Source organism: Pteropus vampyrus, unplaced genomic scaffold (assembly GCF_000151845.1).
Source record: "Pteropus vampyrus isolate Shadow unplaced genomic scaffold, Pvam_2.0 Scaffold7, whole genome shotgun sequence".
Classification (NCBI taxonomy): domain Eukaryota; kingdom Metazoa; phylum Chordata; class Mammalia; order Chiroptera; family Pteropodidae; genus Pteropus; species Pteropus vampyrus.
The window spans coordinates 3,121,560-3,134,640 of record NW_011888788.1 but is presented as its reverse complement, the minus strand read 5'-3'; the positions used below and the strand labels follow the sequence as shown (position 1 = coordinate 3,134,640).

General features: G+C 50.4%; 1 protein-coding gene across 1 annotated transcript in view; it reads left to right on the top strand.

Annotated features, from left to right (window-relative positions):
• Window positions 1–1,250: 1,250 nt before the first annotated feature.
• LRRN4 (leucine rich repeat neuronal 4) overlaps window positions 1,251–13,081 on the top strand; it is a 12,457-nt gene continuing 626 nt past the window's right edge. The window contains exons 1-5 of the mRNA XM_011370080.2: window positions 1,251–1,433; window positions 2,513–3,161; window positions 4,293–4,497; window positions 9,126–9,263; window positions 10,781–13,064. Coding sequence (XP_011368382.1) covers window positions 2,522–3,161; window positions 4,293–4,497; window positions 9,126–9,263; window positions 10,781–12,014 — 2,217 coding nt within the window. The 5' untranslated portion in view covers window positions 1,251–1,433; window positions 2,513–2,521 and the 3' untranslated portion in view covers window positions 12,015–13,064. The remainder of the gene's footprint in view (window positions 1,434–2,512; window positions 3,162–4,292; window positions 4,498–9,125; window positions 9,264–10,780; window positions 13,065–13,081) is intronic.

Genomic DNA, 13,081 nt, shown 5'->3' with positions numbered 1-13,081 from the left:
GTGTTCTCTGTACCCGGTGAACCAAGCAAAGGCAGAGGTAGAGATTCACCTGAGGCTGCCCCCTGACCCACACTCTGGTCCTCTCACCTTCCCACCTTTCCCTCCCACTTGGCCTCCTGTGTTGTCCATGGCGTAGCGTTTCTACCTCTGGGGCCTGGGCTCCCTGGGTGGTGACTGCACTGCCCCAGACAGGGTCGCACAGAACAAGCCTCTCCCTGCTCCAACCTGGGACCAATGCAGAAATGCTTCTGAGCAGCAAGGCCCTGGCTGGCACTGAGGCTGAAAGGCTATTTTGAGGCTTTGGGTGGAGAAGGCCTCAAAGAGATCCCCAGGAATGTGCAATTATCCAATTAACCCAACATGCCAGTTCCGAGATATCCTGGGGTTCCTCAGGGCTGCTCAGATAAGGACTGACAGGAGGAAAGACCCCTGCAGTTCTTATCTCAGGGTCAGTGTTCGGGAGGTTGGGGGTGAACAACCCCTGGCCTGGGGGTGAGGGAAGGTGCAGATCAAAGGTCCTCAGACTAAATGAACAGTCTTATAACTCGGAGGGAGAAAGGCACTGTCTGTTCTAAACAAATGTGCTCTAAACAAAGCTCATCTAGCATCACTACAGCTTCAGGGAGACCTGGGGCTCTCGGTAACCAGGATCAATAACCCGAGCCATGAGTCAAGAATGCTCTTTCTGCATTTCTACCCTTTTTATTTATTCCCACCACTTCTGAGAGACAAACATCCGTGTTGTCACTGAACTGGCTCCTAGAGAAACCAGACCAACCCTTCTTGTGTCCCCTGGATCTGGTTTGAGCCTGTCCCTGCTCCCAGACTCCTCTGAAGCCCCCTCTCCGGCCACCGTTTCCCATAAATCTCTGCAGGCCTTCGTATGAACTAAGGTACATTCCTCCTTTGGGGTGTGGGGCCTCCTCCTCATGCTGGCTCACCATTTAGCATCCAACTGTCCCAGGAAATGGGAACCACATGGCAAGAGGATCAGATTCCTGGAAGGTGACACTGCACCTCTGCCTCACTGTACCCATTAGCTCTCAGCCCTCCCCTTGGCCAGGGAGAGCTGACTCCCTCATTTCTCAGCCTGGAAAGGAGGAGTAAGGTGAAGTGAAGATGGGGAAGGGCTAGGAGGAGGTGCTGGGCATGCAAAGGGGCAGGCTCAAGCCCAGAGTGAGAGGAGGAGACAAGCAAATGAAGGTGTTGGCTAAAGACCACAGTGTGAGAAAGGAGGGGCCGCAGGAACTGGGGTATCTCAGGCCGTCTCGGTGGGTGGGGCCGGAGGGCCAGGGGCGTCTGGGAAACAGGCCTCCCTCTGGAATTCAGAGTTGAGCTGCTGTCTAAATCACTGGCTCCTGGAATCTATAAGACAAGACTGAAGACTGCAAAGGGGCATCCAGAGGTCCCAGATTCTAAAACGTCAGCTTCCGGTGAGTATGACATACTGCTGGACACATGGCTTCCTTGCCTTAGTTTCCAGGATCTTTCTCGCTGCCTTAACCCCTGAGCAGCAAGAGGGAGGCCGGGGTGGTTGCCCAGAGACCTGGTGGTCGGCAGAGATAGCTGGGACAGGAGTACACACCTACAGAAACGGAGGAGTATCAAGGGGTGACCTCACGGCCAGGGCCTGCAAGAAGTAGCTCTGCAGCCCCCAGACCAGCCCATGGCTGCCTAATCTACCCCCACCTGATCTCTCAGCTGCCCTGTACAACCCCGGATACTCCAGAAACTCCACGCCTAGCAGCCCTCAGCCGTCCCTCCTGGGCACAGCTGACCTCAGGAGCCATGGCTTTTGTTGGGACCAGAAAATATGACTCCAGGTTCCCAAGCCTCACAGCTGTTTGAGGGCTCCTTTCTTCCCTGAAAGCAACTCTGAGTTGTGCCCTCCCAAGAAAGAAACTCAAGATCTTATTTTAAAATGTGACCTGCAAACCATGTCACATGCAAACCACGACTCATCTGCAACTCGTCAGTTGTAGGGGGAAAATTGGGGCAACTGAATTTCCTTGAGATTGACACAATCTTCCTCTAGTCCCATCTTTATAGTCCAGCAGAACTTTTTCCCTGGCTGAAGTCATTCGTTGCACACCTGGGGAGAGTTTACAGGAATAAAGGACATGTTCCCGTCCCTGGGGAAGTTCGTGGCATCAGGACAAGTAAATGAAGAGGGTTACGGGGAGGTTCAAGCCCAGACAGGACAGATGAGGGAGGCCTTCTGCAAAAGGTCCCCTGTGGATTAGCACCCACATAATGAGACAGAATTAGAGGGAAAGGCATCACTGGGAGAAGGAAGGGCAGGAAGTGCCACGGCCTATTTGTGGAGGGGATGGGGAAAAGCAGGTAGGGGCAAAGTCACTGCACACCCAGTAACGCTGGGAACGTCCACTGCCTCCCAGGGAGCATCTAAGGCTCGTGCTTCCCCTCAGAGCCTGGGGGTAGGGGGGACATTTGCCCTGCCTTCCGTGGTTTCCGCTGGATTTAATGGGCTGTCACGTTGTTCTCTCCCCAGCCACGCGCCATGTGGTGGGCCCTGCTGCTGCTGCCGCCAATGGCGCTGCGCACCAGCAGGGCAGGGCTTCTGCAGGAGAGGGTCCCCCTTTTCCGGATCACTCAGCAGGGTCCCTGGGGGAGCGAGGCCAGCAACACCACGGGCACATCCTGCGAGGGTCTCTTCGCAGCGGAGAACACGACCTTGACACTGGTGAATCGTAGCCTAGAGCGCCTACCTGACTGCCTGCCCCGCACGCTGCGTAGCCTGGACGGCAGCCACAACCTGCTGCGCGCCCTGAGCGCGCGGGAGCTCGGCCACCTGCCGCAGCTGCAGGTGCTGACGCTGCGCCACAACCGTATCGCCGCGCTGCGCTGGGGCCCAGGCGGGCCGGCGGGGCTACACACGCTGGACCTCAGCTACAACCAGCTAACCTCCCTGCCTCTGTGCGCCGGGCCCTCTCTGGGCAGCCTCCATGCGCTGGAGCTCGCGGGGAACCCTCTGCAGACGCTGCCGCCCAAGGCCTTCACTTGCTTCCCAGCGCTGCGCCTTCTCAACCTCTCCTGCACCGCGCTGGGCCACGGCACCCAGGGGGACATCGCCGACGCCGCCTTCGCGCCCCTGGCCACGCTCGAGGTCCTGGACCTCAGCGGCACGTTCCTCACGCAGAGTGAGTCCTGAGGCTCTGGGTTTTCAGAGGCATGCTGGGGGATGCACTCCCCGTGGTCGGGCTGTAACTATCTCCAGGGGTGGTGACCTAGATCCTAGCTCACAGTGCCGCTCATAGATAACCCCAGCTACATTTCCCGAACCAAGTGGTCCCTGTTCAAATCTCCATACAGACGTTAACTCCCTGAGTTCCAAGAGGTGGGAACAGGAAGGCGAATGACTGGCTCGAAGTCTCACAGCTTATTAAGTGGAGCCTCCAAATCCAAACCCGAGCTTTCTGGGTCTAGAGCCCAAACTTTTTAGCCACGTAGTTCTACTGGCACAGCTGGTAAATGCTCCTAGGATGGAGAAGGGGATGTTTGGGGCTCAGCACTGAACACGCAGTTCATGTGAAGCAACTGATGTTCTAAGGGTGAATTCGTTGGCTTTTCTACTTGGTTGACTAAAATTGTGTCTGTAAATGTTGACTCCTTCAAAAAAGACACAGGAGGAAGGTGAGAATACCAGTTCTCTTGTACTTAGTGTGTTCTGACTCTGGTTCACAGGTCGGTTTTATTATTTTTTTAAAAAACACTTCATGTATCTATGATCACCTGTTCCACCATAGACAAAGAAAGAAAAGAGCGAAAACTAGAAACCCAGAGGAAGGGAAACGTCCCCACGTGTCAGGAGAGCCACAGAGTTAGGTTTCTGGGCCTCTCCTCTTCTCCTTCTTCCTCACCTTCCTCAAAAATTTCCCCACTCATGGCAACCATCGGAGTGAAGTGTGGATACATCTGTGTGAAGTTTGGGGTGTCTCTGTGTGGAGAGGGTGGGCCAGCAGCAGACTTGGAGACAGTGCCCTTGGTTCGAGTCCTGGCTCTGTCTTTTCCCAGCTGTGTGACCTTGGGCCAATCATTCACCTCTCTGGCCTCAGCTGCCTCAGGTCGAAAGGAAGGAAGGACCCGTCATCTCTGAGGGCCCTTCTGGCTGAAACAGCCCAGGCTTCTGAGATTCCCAAAGCTGCCACTATGCCCTTGCTCAGCGGTGACCTTCAAAACTCACTTTGTCACTCTCGGTGTTTCCTTAAGGTTGTGCCAGCCTCCCGGGTTTATGCCTTCCTGGGTAGTAGGAAGTTTCCCTTGTGTTTCAGTTCAGACGGGGTGGATCAAAGACCTGCCGAAGCTCTCATCCCTCCACCTGAGGAAGATGCCCAGGCTGAGGAGCCTGGAGGGAGACATTTTCAAGATGACTCCTGACCTGCAACAGCTAGATTGTCAAGATTCGCCAGCACTTACCTCTGTCCAGACAAACATCTTTCGAGACACTCCCCGCCTACAGCTCCTTCTGCTCCAGAAGTAAGTGTTTCCAAGTCACATGGCCGAATTTTGCCCATTACACTATGTTGAATAGGTGTAACTATTTTATAGAACACACCAGACCTTAATTTTCCTCCTATGGCTCCTTTAAATCCTTTTTGGGCTTTTGTTCTTCCTCATCCTAAGATATCAGCAGTGATATCTTAGGCAGATTCCAGCTAGTCCGTCCAGCCTACAAACCATGCAGCTCAGTCTCGTTCAGGGCAATATTGAATCTCCAAACTCTCATGCATGTAAGGTTTCCCTTAAGTCCCAGGTGAGAAACCTTGGGAAGAGGGGGTGAGGGCATCGCATTCTCTATTTCTCCATCCACCTGCTTTCCCCTGTGGGAAGAAAGCCCCTTCCAGGGTTTGAGTGGGTCTAGGGAGGAAAGGTGAGAGGGTAGGAAGGTCCTACTTGCAGTGGGGACCCAGGGTTGGTGCCCTATGGCCCAGTGATGTCCAAAGTGTCACTATATCCACCCTCCTCCCCTGACTAACAGGAAGGGCAGCGTCCCTTTGAAGATGACCCCAGGCTGTCTCCTTTCCTAAGCACCCACGTCTGGGTCCTGGGAAGGAGGCACCTTTGCCCCACCATCACTCTCAATGTAGCCACTTTGTTTACTCTGCTGGTTCCCGCCCTAATCACAGTACTTCACTTTGGGGCTTTTTATGAGGAATAGGGAATCAGAACATGCAGAGCACTTAGTACAGTGCCTGGCACATGGTGTATGCTCTATAGCATTAATGAAGATGAGGTGGTTTGTGGTGAAGGAGATGGTAACGATGACAGTCGTGGTGGTAATGGTGATGGTGATGATGTTGATAGTGTGGTGAATTGATGATAGTGATGGTAATGGTGATGATGATGGTGGCGGTGATAACATTGATGAGAATGAAATCATCTCTGGCTCAGGTTCCTCTTTTGAGCTTTAGACTGATGCAGCATTGTGTAGAAGGCACCAGATGTGGAGCCAAACTGCCTCGGCTCAAGGGGCAAGTTATTTAATGCCTCTATGACTCAATTTCCTCATCTGTGAAATGGGGATAATGGCCAAATTCTCTCCCTTTGAATTGTTGAGAGAGGAAATGCTTTGATATGCCTGGCATAGAACAAGAGTTTCAGATTATTATTATTAATGGGAATTTGCACTAGATGTCTCATAGGTCTTTTAGTATCCAGCAGGCAATTGGATACGTGAGCCTGGAGCTTATCACAAGGCCTGGGCTAGAGATACCTGGAAGTGCTCAGCCCAGAGTTGTTGGAAGAAACATACAGTGATGATGCTGCTGGCGATAGTGGTGGATGGAGGTATTGGTAGCAATAATGTTGTTGATGGTGATGATGGTTTTGGTGATGATGGTGGCAGTGATGATGACAGCACAGCCCCTGCTTTCAGGAACCTCACAGTTCAGTGTAGGCAGCAGACATCTGCCAATTGTCACAATACATTATGATCAGTGTCAGAGGCACACACCACATATTGTGTTATAAAACAAGTAGGGCTAATGATCAGCTCCATCGGATCGTAGAAGAACATAATGGATCCATTCCTTTAAAGGTGAGTTCAAACTCACCAGGTGAATGCCAGAGGAGAAAGACAACCCAGACCCCAACATAAGCAGGCATAGCTGGTTCAGAAGTGATGGCCACCTCCTCTCATCCCTGCGCTTCTCAATTCACTGCAATCTGACCACCCACTTCAGCTCCGTGATTGAATGGAACCAGTGGTATTTCAACTGCTAAATCCAGTGGATGCGTCTCTGTCCATTGAGCCTCTTGTTGATTCTTTCCTCCCTATCAACACTTACTGTCTCCTTGTTCTCGGAATGCTGCCTTGGTGCTTCTCCAGCCTTCCTGCAGATGCTTCTGAAGGTCCTTGGCTATTTACATTTCCAACTTTTTTGCATGTCATTTCTCACTCTACATGCTGACCCCAGCACTGTCTCCACTGCCATATCTGTTGCCTCCTTTGCCATCTCTGTGCTGTGGACACTCAGTTAAGTATCTCCAGCTCAAGCCTTTTGATAAGCTCCAGGCCCATGTATCTAACTGTCTGGATGTTGGAAGACCTATGAGACGTCCAGTGTAAATGCCCAGAAATCATCATCATCATCATCATCATCATCCGAACCTTTTGTTCTGTGCCAGGAATTTTTAAGACACATATCAAATCATTTCCTCTCTCAAGAATTCAAAGGGAGAGAATATAGTCACTATCCCCATTTCACAGATGAGGAAACTGAGCCAAAGAGGTATTAAGTAACTTGCACCAATTCACACAGCTAGTAAGCAGTGGAGTCAGGACTTGAGCCCAGGCAATTTGGTTCCACATCTGATAACCTTAAATACTGCATGAGTCTGAAGCTCAAAAGAGTAGTCGGAGCCAGAGATATAAATCTGGGAGTATAAAGATTAAATTTGAAGCCACAGAAGTTAGTAAGATCAGAGATTTAGATAGAAGAGGGCCCAGGACTGAGTCTTAAAGAACCCAAACTTTTAAGATCAGGAAGAGGAAGAACCAGGAAAAGAAAGTACCACCAGTGAGGAGAGAAAAACTGGGAGGGTGTGATGCCCTGGACAGAAAAGAGTTCAGTTCTGCCAACCACTCCCTGAGAAGGGAGTGGTTGGCAGAACTGAATGCCTTTGAGAGGCCTAGTCATCTGAGGACAGGGGAATAACCCTAGGATTGGGTGTTGGTGACATTCATTCTCAGTGGAGCCAGAGGAGAGCATGTTCAAGAGCCACTGCTGGTGTAAACAGCTCTTAAGTTTGGCTTTCCTGTCACCAGATCCAGCCTGGTCTCAACAGCCCCTTCCCAGCTACCCTTTAGGGCAGCTTTAGGTCAAGTTCTCATCATTTCCTACCCCACTTACCAAGGGCCTTATAATCAGGGACTTTGCCTTCAGGGCCCCACCCTTTAGTGTAGGGGATCTTAAACGCTTCTGTGCCATGGACTTCTTTGGCAGTCTGGTACAGCCTATGGACCTTTCTCAAGAATGTTCTTAGATGCATAAAATAAAGTACATAAGCTTGCAAAGAAACCAATTATAGTTATAAAAATATTTCTAAATGGTGTTTTAGGAATATACATGTATGTAGAGTGCTTTTTTATTTAATACCTTAAATGACAAAATCCAGCAGCGGGTCTAATAACTTCGATAATTTTGATGATTATAAATGACAAGAAACTACTGAAAAGTGATATGGAAATATCTATGATTTCTATTGGATATTCGCCCATGGTTTGTTGCCTTCATTCATTGTTAAAGCAAATGGTAAATTTTGACAGTGAAATGTAGTATCCTCCATCCATATTCACGGACCTATCTCTGTGGACCTCAGGTTAAGAACCCTTAAATCCAATCACTACATTCAGCCCGGAGATCTGTCTAAATTATAAGCCTCCTGCCAAATGAAACCCTTTCAGTGCTTTTCATGGCTTGAAGAAGGTTTCATTTCTTGGCTGGCTTATCCTGGGCCCCATACCGCACCGCCACTGAACCAGCTGGGAGGAGGGAGCCTCTTCCTTTCTGGATGCTCTCAAGCCTCTGAAGCTTGTTAAATTCTACCTTCCCTGCTGGATTCTCTCTCTGCCCCCTCAGCCTGGCCTAATCCTGGCATTCCTCAGCTCACTCAATTTCCTCCCCTGGGAGGCTATCTGTGATAAAGAGTGGGTGGCATTTGGGTGCACCCTCTGGAGAGGAGATAGGAGCCTTCCTAGCTGCTCTGCCAACTCAGCATGCTCAAAGCCCTCCACAGTTCCCTCCAACAACACTGCACACAGGAGGGAGAAGCCCTTGCAATATTTCTGCAAAGAAGATAAAAGACTATTTGGAAGAACAAATGGAAACTTCTTTCATGCTAGGGCTGTGTCAGTTCAGACTCAGAGTACCCCTAAAGGGGGACATGCACTAGGACATGAGCCAGGTTCTCCTTTGCCTCCTGGGAGATGAGAGACACAGGGAGAGAGGCCTCAGCAAACCCAGTTAAGGCTCCATATATGTGAGGCCATCCTAAATTTTCTGGCCTCAGCTGAGGTGGCCCAGATCACAAGAACCACCGAACCAACCCACAGAATCAGGAGAATGAATAAACATTTATTGTTTTAATCTACTAAGTTTGGGGAAAATTCTCTACTTAGCAAGAGTTAACGGATACTCTTCAGCGAGGTATCTTCCAATGGACAGGTGTGGCGGGCCGTCAGCTACAGTCCAACTGCAATAGTACACATCCAAGATTCTCATTAATTAAGAATTCCTGCCATTCTTTGCGACTAGTCTATAATAACAATATCTTACTTTTGTGTAGAGATATACATTTATAAACACTTTCTTCATCACAGACTCTTTTTAATATAACCAGTGGGCGGGGAATTGTCTCCATTTCATCCATATATCATCCACATAATATCATCTATATCATCCATATAATGGGTGATATTGACTGGGTTGGTGTCTCCACTTTACAGATGACAAAAAAGGAAGTCCAAGGTCATTAAGATTTTTGCCCAAAGTAATATCTAACCCCTAACAGAATGGTTTCCCCATGACACCACCATGACTCTCTGGGAATAGTTCTGACCTGATTGTAAAAGCCTGACTTAACTGCTTTTCTGTGTATTTCAGCTGCAACTTGAGTTCCTTCCCTCCTTGGACCTTGCACTCTTCCCAGGTCCTATCCATCAATTTGTTTGGCAACCCCCTCACTTGCAGCTGTGAGTTGTCCTGGCTCCTCATGGATGCAAAGAGAACTGTCCTGAGCAGGTAACACATTTACAAAACAGGTGACCGAGGGGTGAGGGTCAGCCCCCCAGAGCTGAAGTTCTTGCAGCTCATGCCTTGCTCACGTATCCATGCTGGGATGGTTGGCAGTGTTGGGCAGAGCAGCTGTCCCCCATGTTGTCATACTCAGGAATCTCCAGGTGATGGAGATTTTGCCTCCCTTCCAGCCAGCCAGAGGTGTGGGCAACAGGGAGGAGTAGACATAGGACATTTTAATGAGCCAGGCCAGGAGGTGGTGCTCATCACTTCCACTCACATCCCACTGATGGAACATCAGTCAGCAAACCAAGCTTAACTGCAAGGGATGCTGGGAAATGTAGTCGGCCTCTGTGCCCAGTAGGAAAAAGAAATGCACTCTGTGAACAGTTGGCTTGTCAATGTCAAAGCAATGTTAGCAGTGCCCCATTTTACAGACAAGTGGATTGGGACCCAAAAAGGGGGAGATACTTGCTTAGATTCATGCAGCTGCTGGGTGGAGAAGGCAGAATCCATCTTCCTTCAAAACTGCGCTCTTAACCAGTGGGCCCTCTTAGGTCCCCAAAACAGAACCTGGCCTCCTGTGTCATTCAGTTCAAGGCCAGTGAGCTTACAAAACTCTCGTGGGGCAGGAGTCCTATGAAGACTTCTCATTGGCTCTTGGCTGGAAGAGCTAGTTTTGCAGTGGGGAGACATGCCCAGGCTAGCCACTAGGAAAGGATGGGGCTGGGGACATCTCTGGTCTTGAGCACCCTCAAACCAGCTCCAATGCTAACCTGTCCTCTTTGCAGCTCACTTTGGAAAACAACCCCCCTTCCAGCGGGGGTTCTTTTCTTACCTCCCACCCAAGCCTGGATATCAAGCAAAGATCAGTCTGCCCGCCTCGCCCCTTCACATTATCTCCGAAGTCAAACACCCAGGCCCTTTGCAGTGAAGGGTCTCACTTTGTATTAATGATAAGGTTCAGAGTGCATGCTCTTTACACCACTTATTACTGTTCACTTTGGCTGCATTACTTAACCTCTCTGGGCCTCTACCTCCTCATCTGTAAAATGGGGATAATAGTACCTACTTCATTAAATTAAATTAGCCGATACAGTAAAGTCCTAACAATCGTCCCTAGCAAGTGGCAAGTACTCAGAAAATGTTAGCTCGTATGTGTTGTTATTAGTACTCATGGCCAGGGAGCAGGTAGGTGAGAACAGAATGGCCCACTGTACTTAGAGAATCTAGGCCTGCCTTTCACAGTCCTTCCCCCATTTGCTGGCCATACTATATAGGCAGTTAGTTCTTTCTGCACTTCCGTTTCCTCTTGCACAATGGGAGTGATGATAGGTGCCTCCTCCATAGGTTGCCCAGAAGGGCAGAGAGGTAGTACGTGTCTAATGTGTACCTGGCATGTGGTACCTGGAAGATGCGTTGACAAGGTTTTGGCAGAGTATAGTCTGCACTGAGGACACAAAGCCCAGCACAGGAGCAACCCTGATGCCAAACACCTTCTAACTGGTTGGCCTCCCCTCTAGGGCAGCAGACACCGTGTGCGCACCAGCTGCAGGATCCCACGGTGCCTTCTCAGCCCCTCTTCAGCTCTCCCAGCTGCCCAGTGTGTGCCATTCTGACCAAAGCACTACCCTCCTAGATTCCAATCCACCCTCCTCTGTCCACTCCACCCATGCACCATCTACACAGGGTCCCTCCACCCTGCGGGGCACAGCCCCCTCCCCTCAAGCTGCAAGAGGCCAACGGAGTGTCACCAAGGACCCCTCCCACCCTGTGGGGACCCACACACAAGCTGCATGGCCGCACAGCCTTGTTGGAGAGGGGGCCACCACCTCCATTACCATCTCTACGAGAGGTTCCAGCAACTCTGGCAATCCGCCCAGGGCCACAAGCACAGATGGGACAGAGCACAGAGAACATGCTACCTGGCTTGTCCTTGACCCTAATGTCTCAGCTGTCTCCACCCCATGGGCCAGCAAACACCCCAGTCTCGTCCCTGCCTCCCCAAACCCGGTGAGCACGCCCAAGCCCGCCTGGAGGACACGGGCCACCCCACAGGCTCTCCACCCGAGTCCTTCCGAAGGTGGGATTCCAATCTTGCTGTTGGACGACTCCAGTGAGGAGGAAGAGGAGGGAAAAAAGGAAAAGGTGGGAGCCCCTCCAGAGGATGTCCCCTGTGACTACCACCCCTGTAAGCACCTCCAGACCCCATGTGCAGAGCTGCAGAGGCGCCTGCGGTGCCGGTGTCCAGGCCTCAGCCATGATGACACCATCCCAGACCCTCCCAAGCTGCAGGGGGTGTCTGAGACCACCGACACGTCCGCACTTGTCCGCTGGTGCGCCCCCAACTCGGTGGTGCGCAGCTACCAGATCCAGTATTCTCTGGAGGGCTGGCCGGGGAACCAGTCGGTGGTGAGGGATATCTATGCCACTGCCCGGCAGCACCCCCTGTATGGGCTCTCACCGGGCACCACTTACCGTGTGTGTGTCCTAGCGGCCAACAGAGCCGGCCTGAGCCAGCCGCAGGCCTCTGGCCCGTGGGGGCCGTGCGCTGCCTTCACCACCAAGCCCAGCTTCGTGCTCGTCTTCGCGGGGCTGTGCGCGGCCAGTGGCCTGTTGCTCGTCAGCACCCTGCTGCTGTCCGCGTGTCTCTGCAGACGGGGCCGGGCAACACGCAGGCAGCACTATGACACGCACCTGGTGGCTTACAAGAATCCAGCCTTTGACAACTCGCTGAAGCTCCAGACCTTCAGTTAGCCCAGCGTTTCCCTCCACCAGTCGAACTTGAGCTGAGGAACCAATTGCCGGTGTGCAGAAAAGAAGATACAGAGTCAAACAATGCCCTATCCTATCAGCTCTGAACATCTGTAATTCTTGTGAAGCCGGCACTCCTCCCACAAGCACGGAATTTGCCAAGCTAGTTTCTCAGTCCAAGGAACTTCCCTTCCTTCTACTTCACTGCCTGTTTCCCAAAATGTGGTGGTCTACACCAGACAACTTCTACTGAATGGGGCATTCTTGTGTGTTTTATTTGGTTGTGTTTGTTTTTGTAGCAATCGGCCCCAGTGTTCAGTAGACTAGTATTGTGTGTGGAAGAGATAAAACATTCTGCAATCCAGCCTCTTATACTAGACTGGAAGGAACATCCTCAAGTCATTTTAGGGAAGTTCACTCATGGTCAAGCTCATAGGCAACGCACGTGTTATTCAAGGAATCACTCCAGTGGATTCTTAATCTGAGAAGTGGGGGTAAGGGAGAAGAGAAATGGTTATGTTTCCTGAGGACTTCTGGGTTTCTTAGTTGCATTCTAGGATATGGCAAAAAATGTGCTTCTCCAGCTTTTAGTTAAAAACACAGTCCTCTGGGTACATTTGTGAAACACGGGAAAAGGCTGTCCTTCTTAAAGTGTTTACTGAATTTCACCTAAATGGATAAAGGAACTGTGAATTCTTTTTTAAGGAAGCATAATGAGCTCACTTTTAGGAAATTTTTCTTAGAAGAAATGAGTGAAAGAGAACCTTAAGGCTCTGACTAGAGACTAAGGCATTTTTCTGCTCCCAATTGCATTAAACAATGCCTTTATGATTTGTATCTGAGTGTTGGATACGCCTTACCACATTTTTTCACTTTTATACAAATTTAGGAGAAAAGGTGATTTTATCAAACTATAATGGGGTCATATTGCTAATTTTCTACATTAGCATTTATATTAGTTTCCTGTGGCTACCATAACAAATTACCACAAACTGGTAATGAAATAACAGAAAATTATTCTCTTACAGTTCAGGCCAGAAACCCACAATCAAGGTATTAGCAGGGTTGGT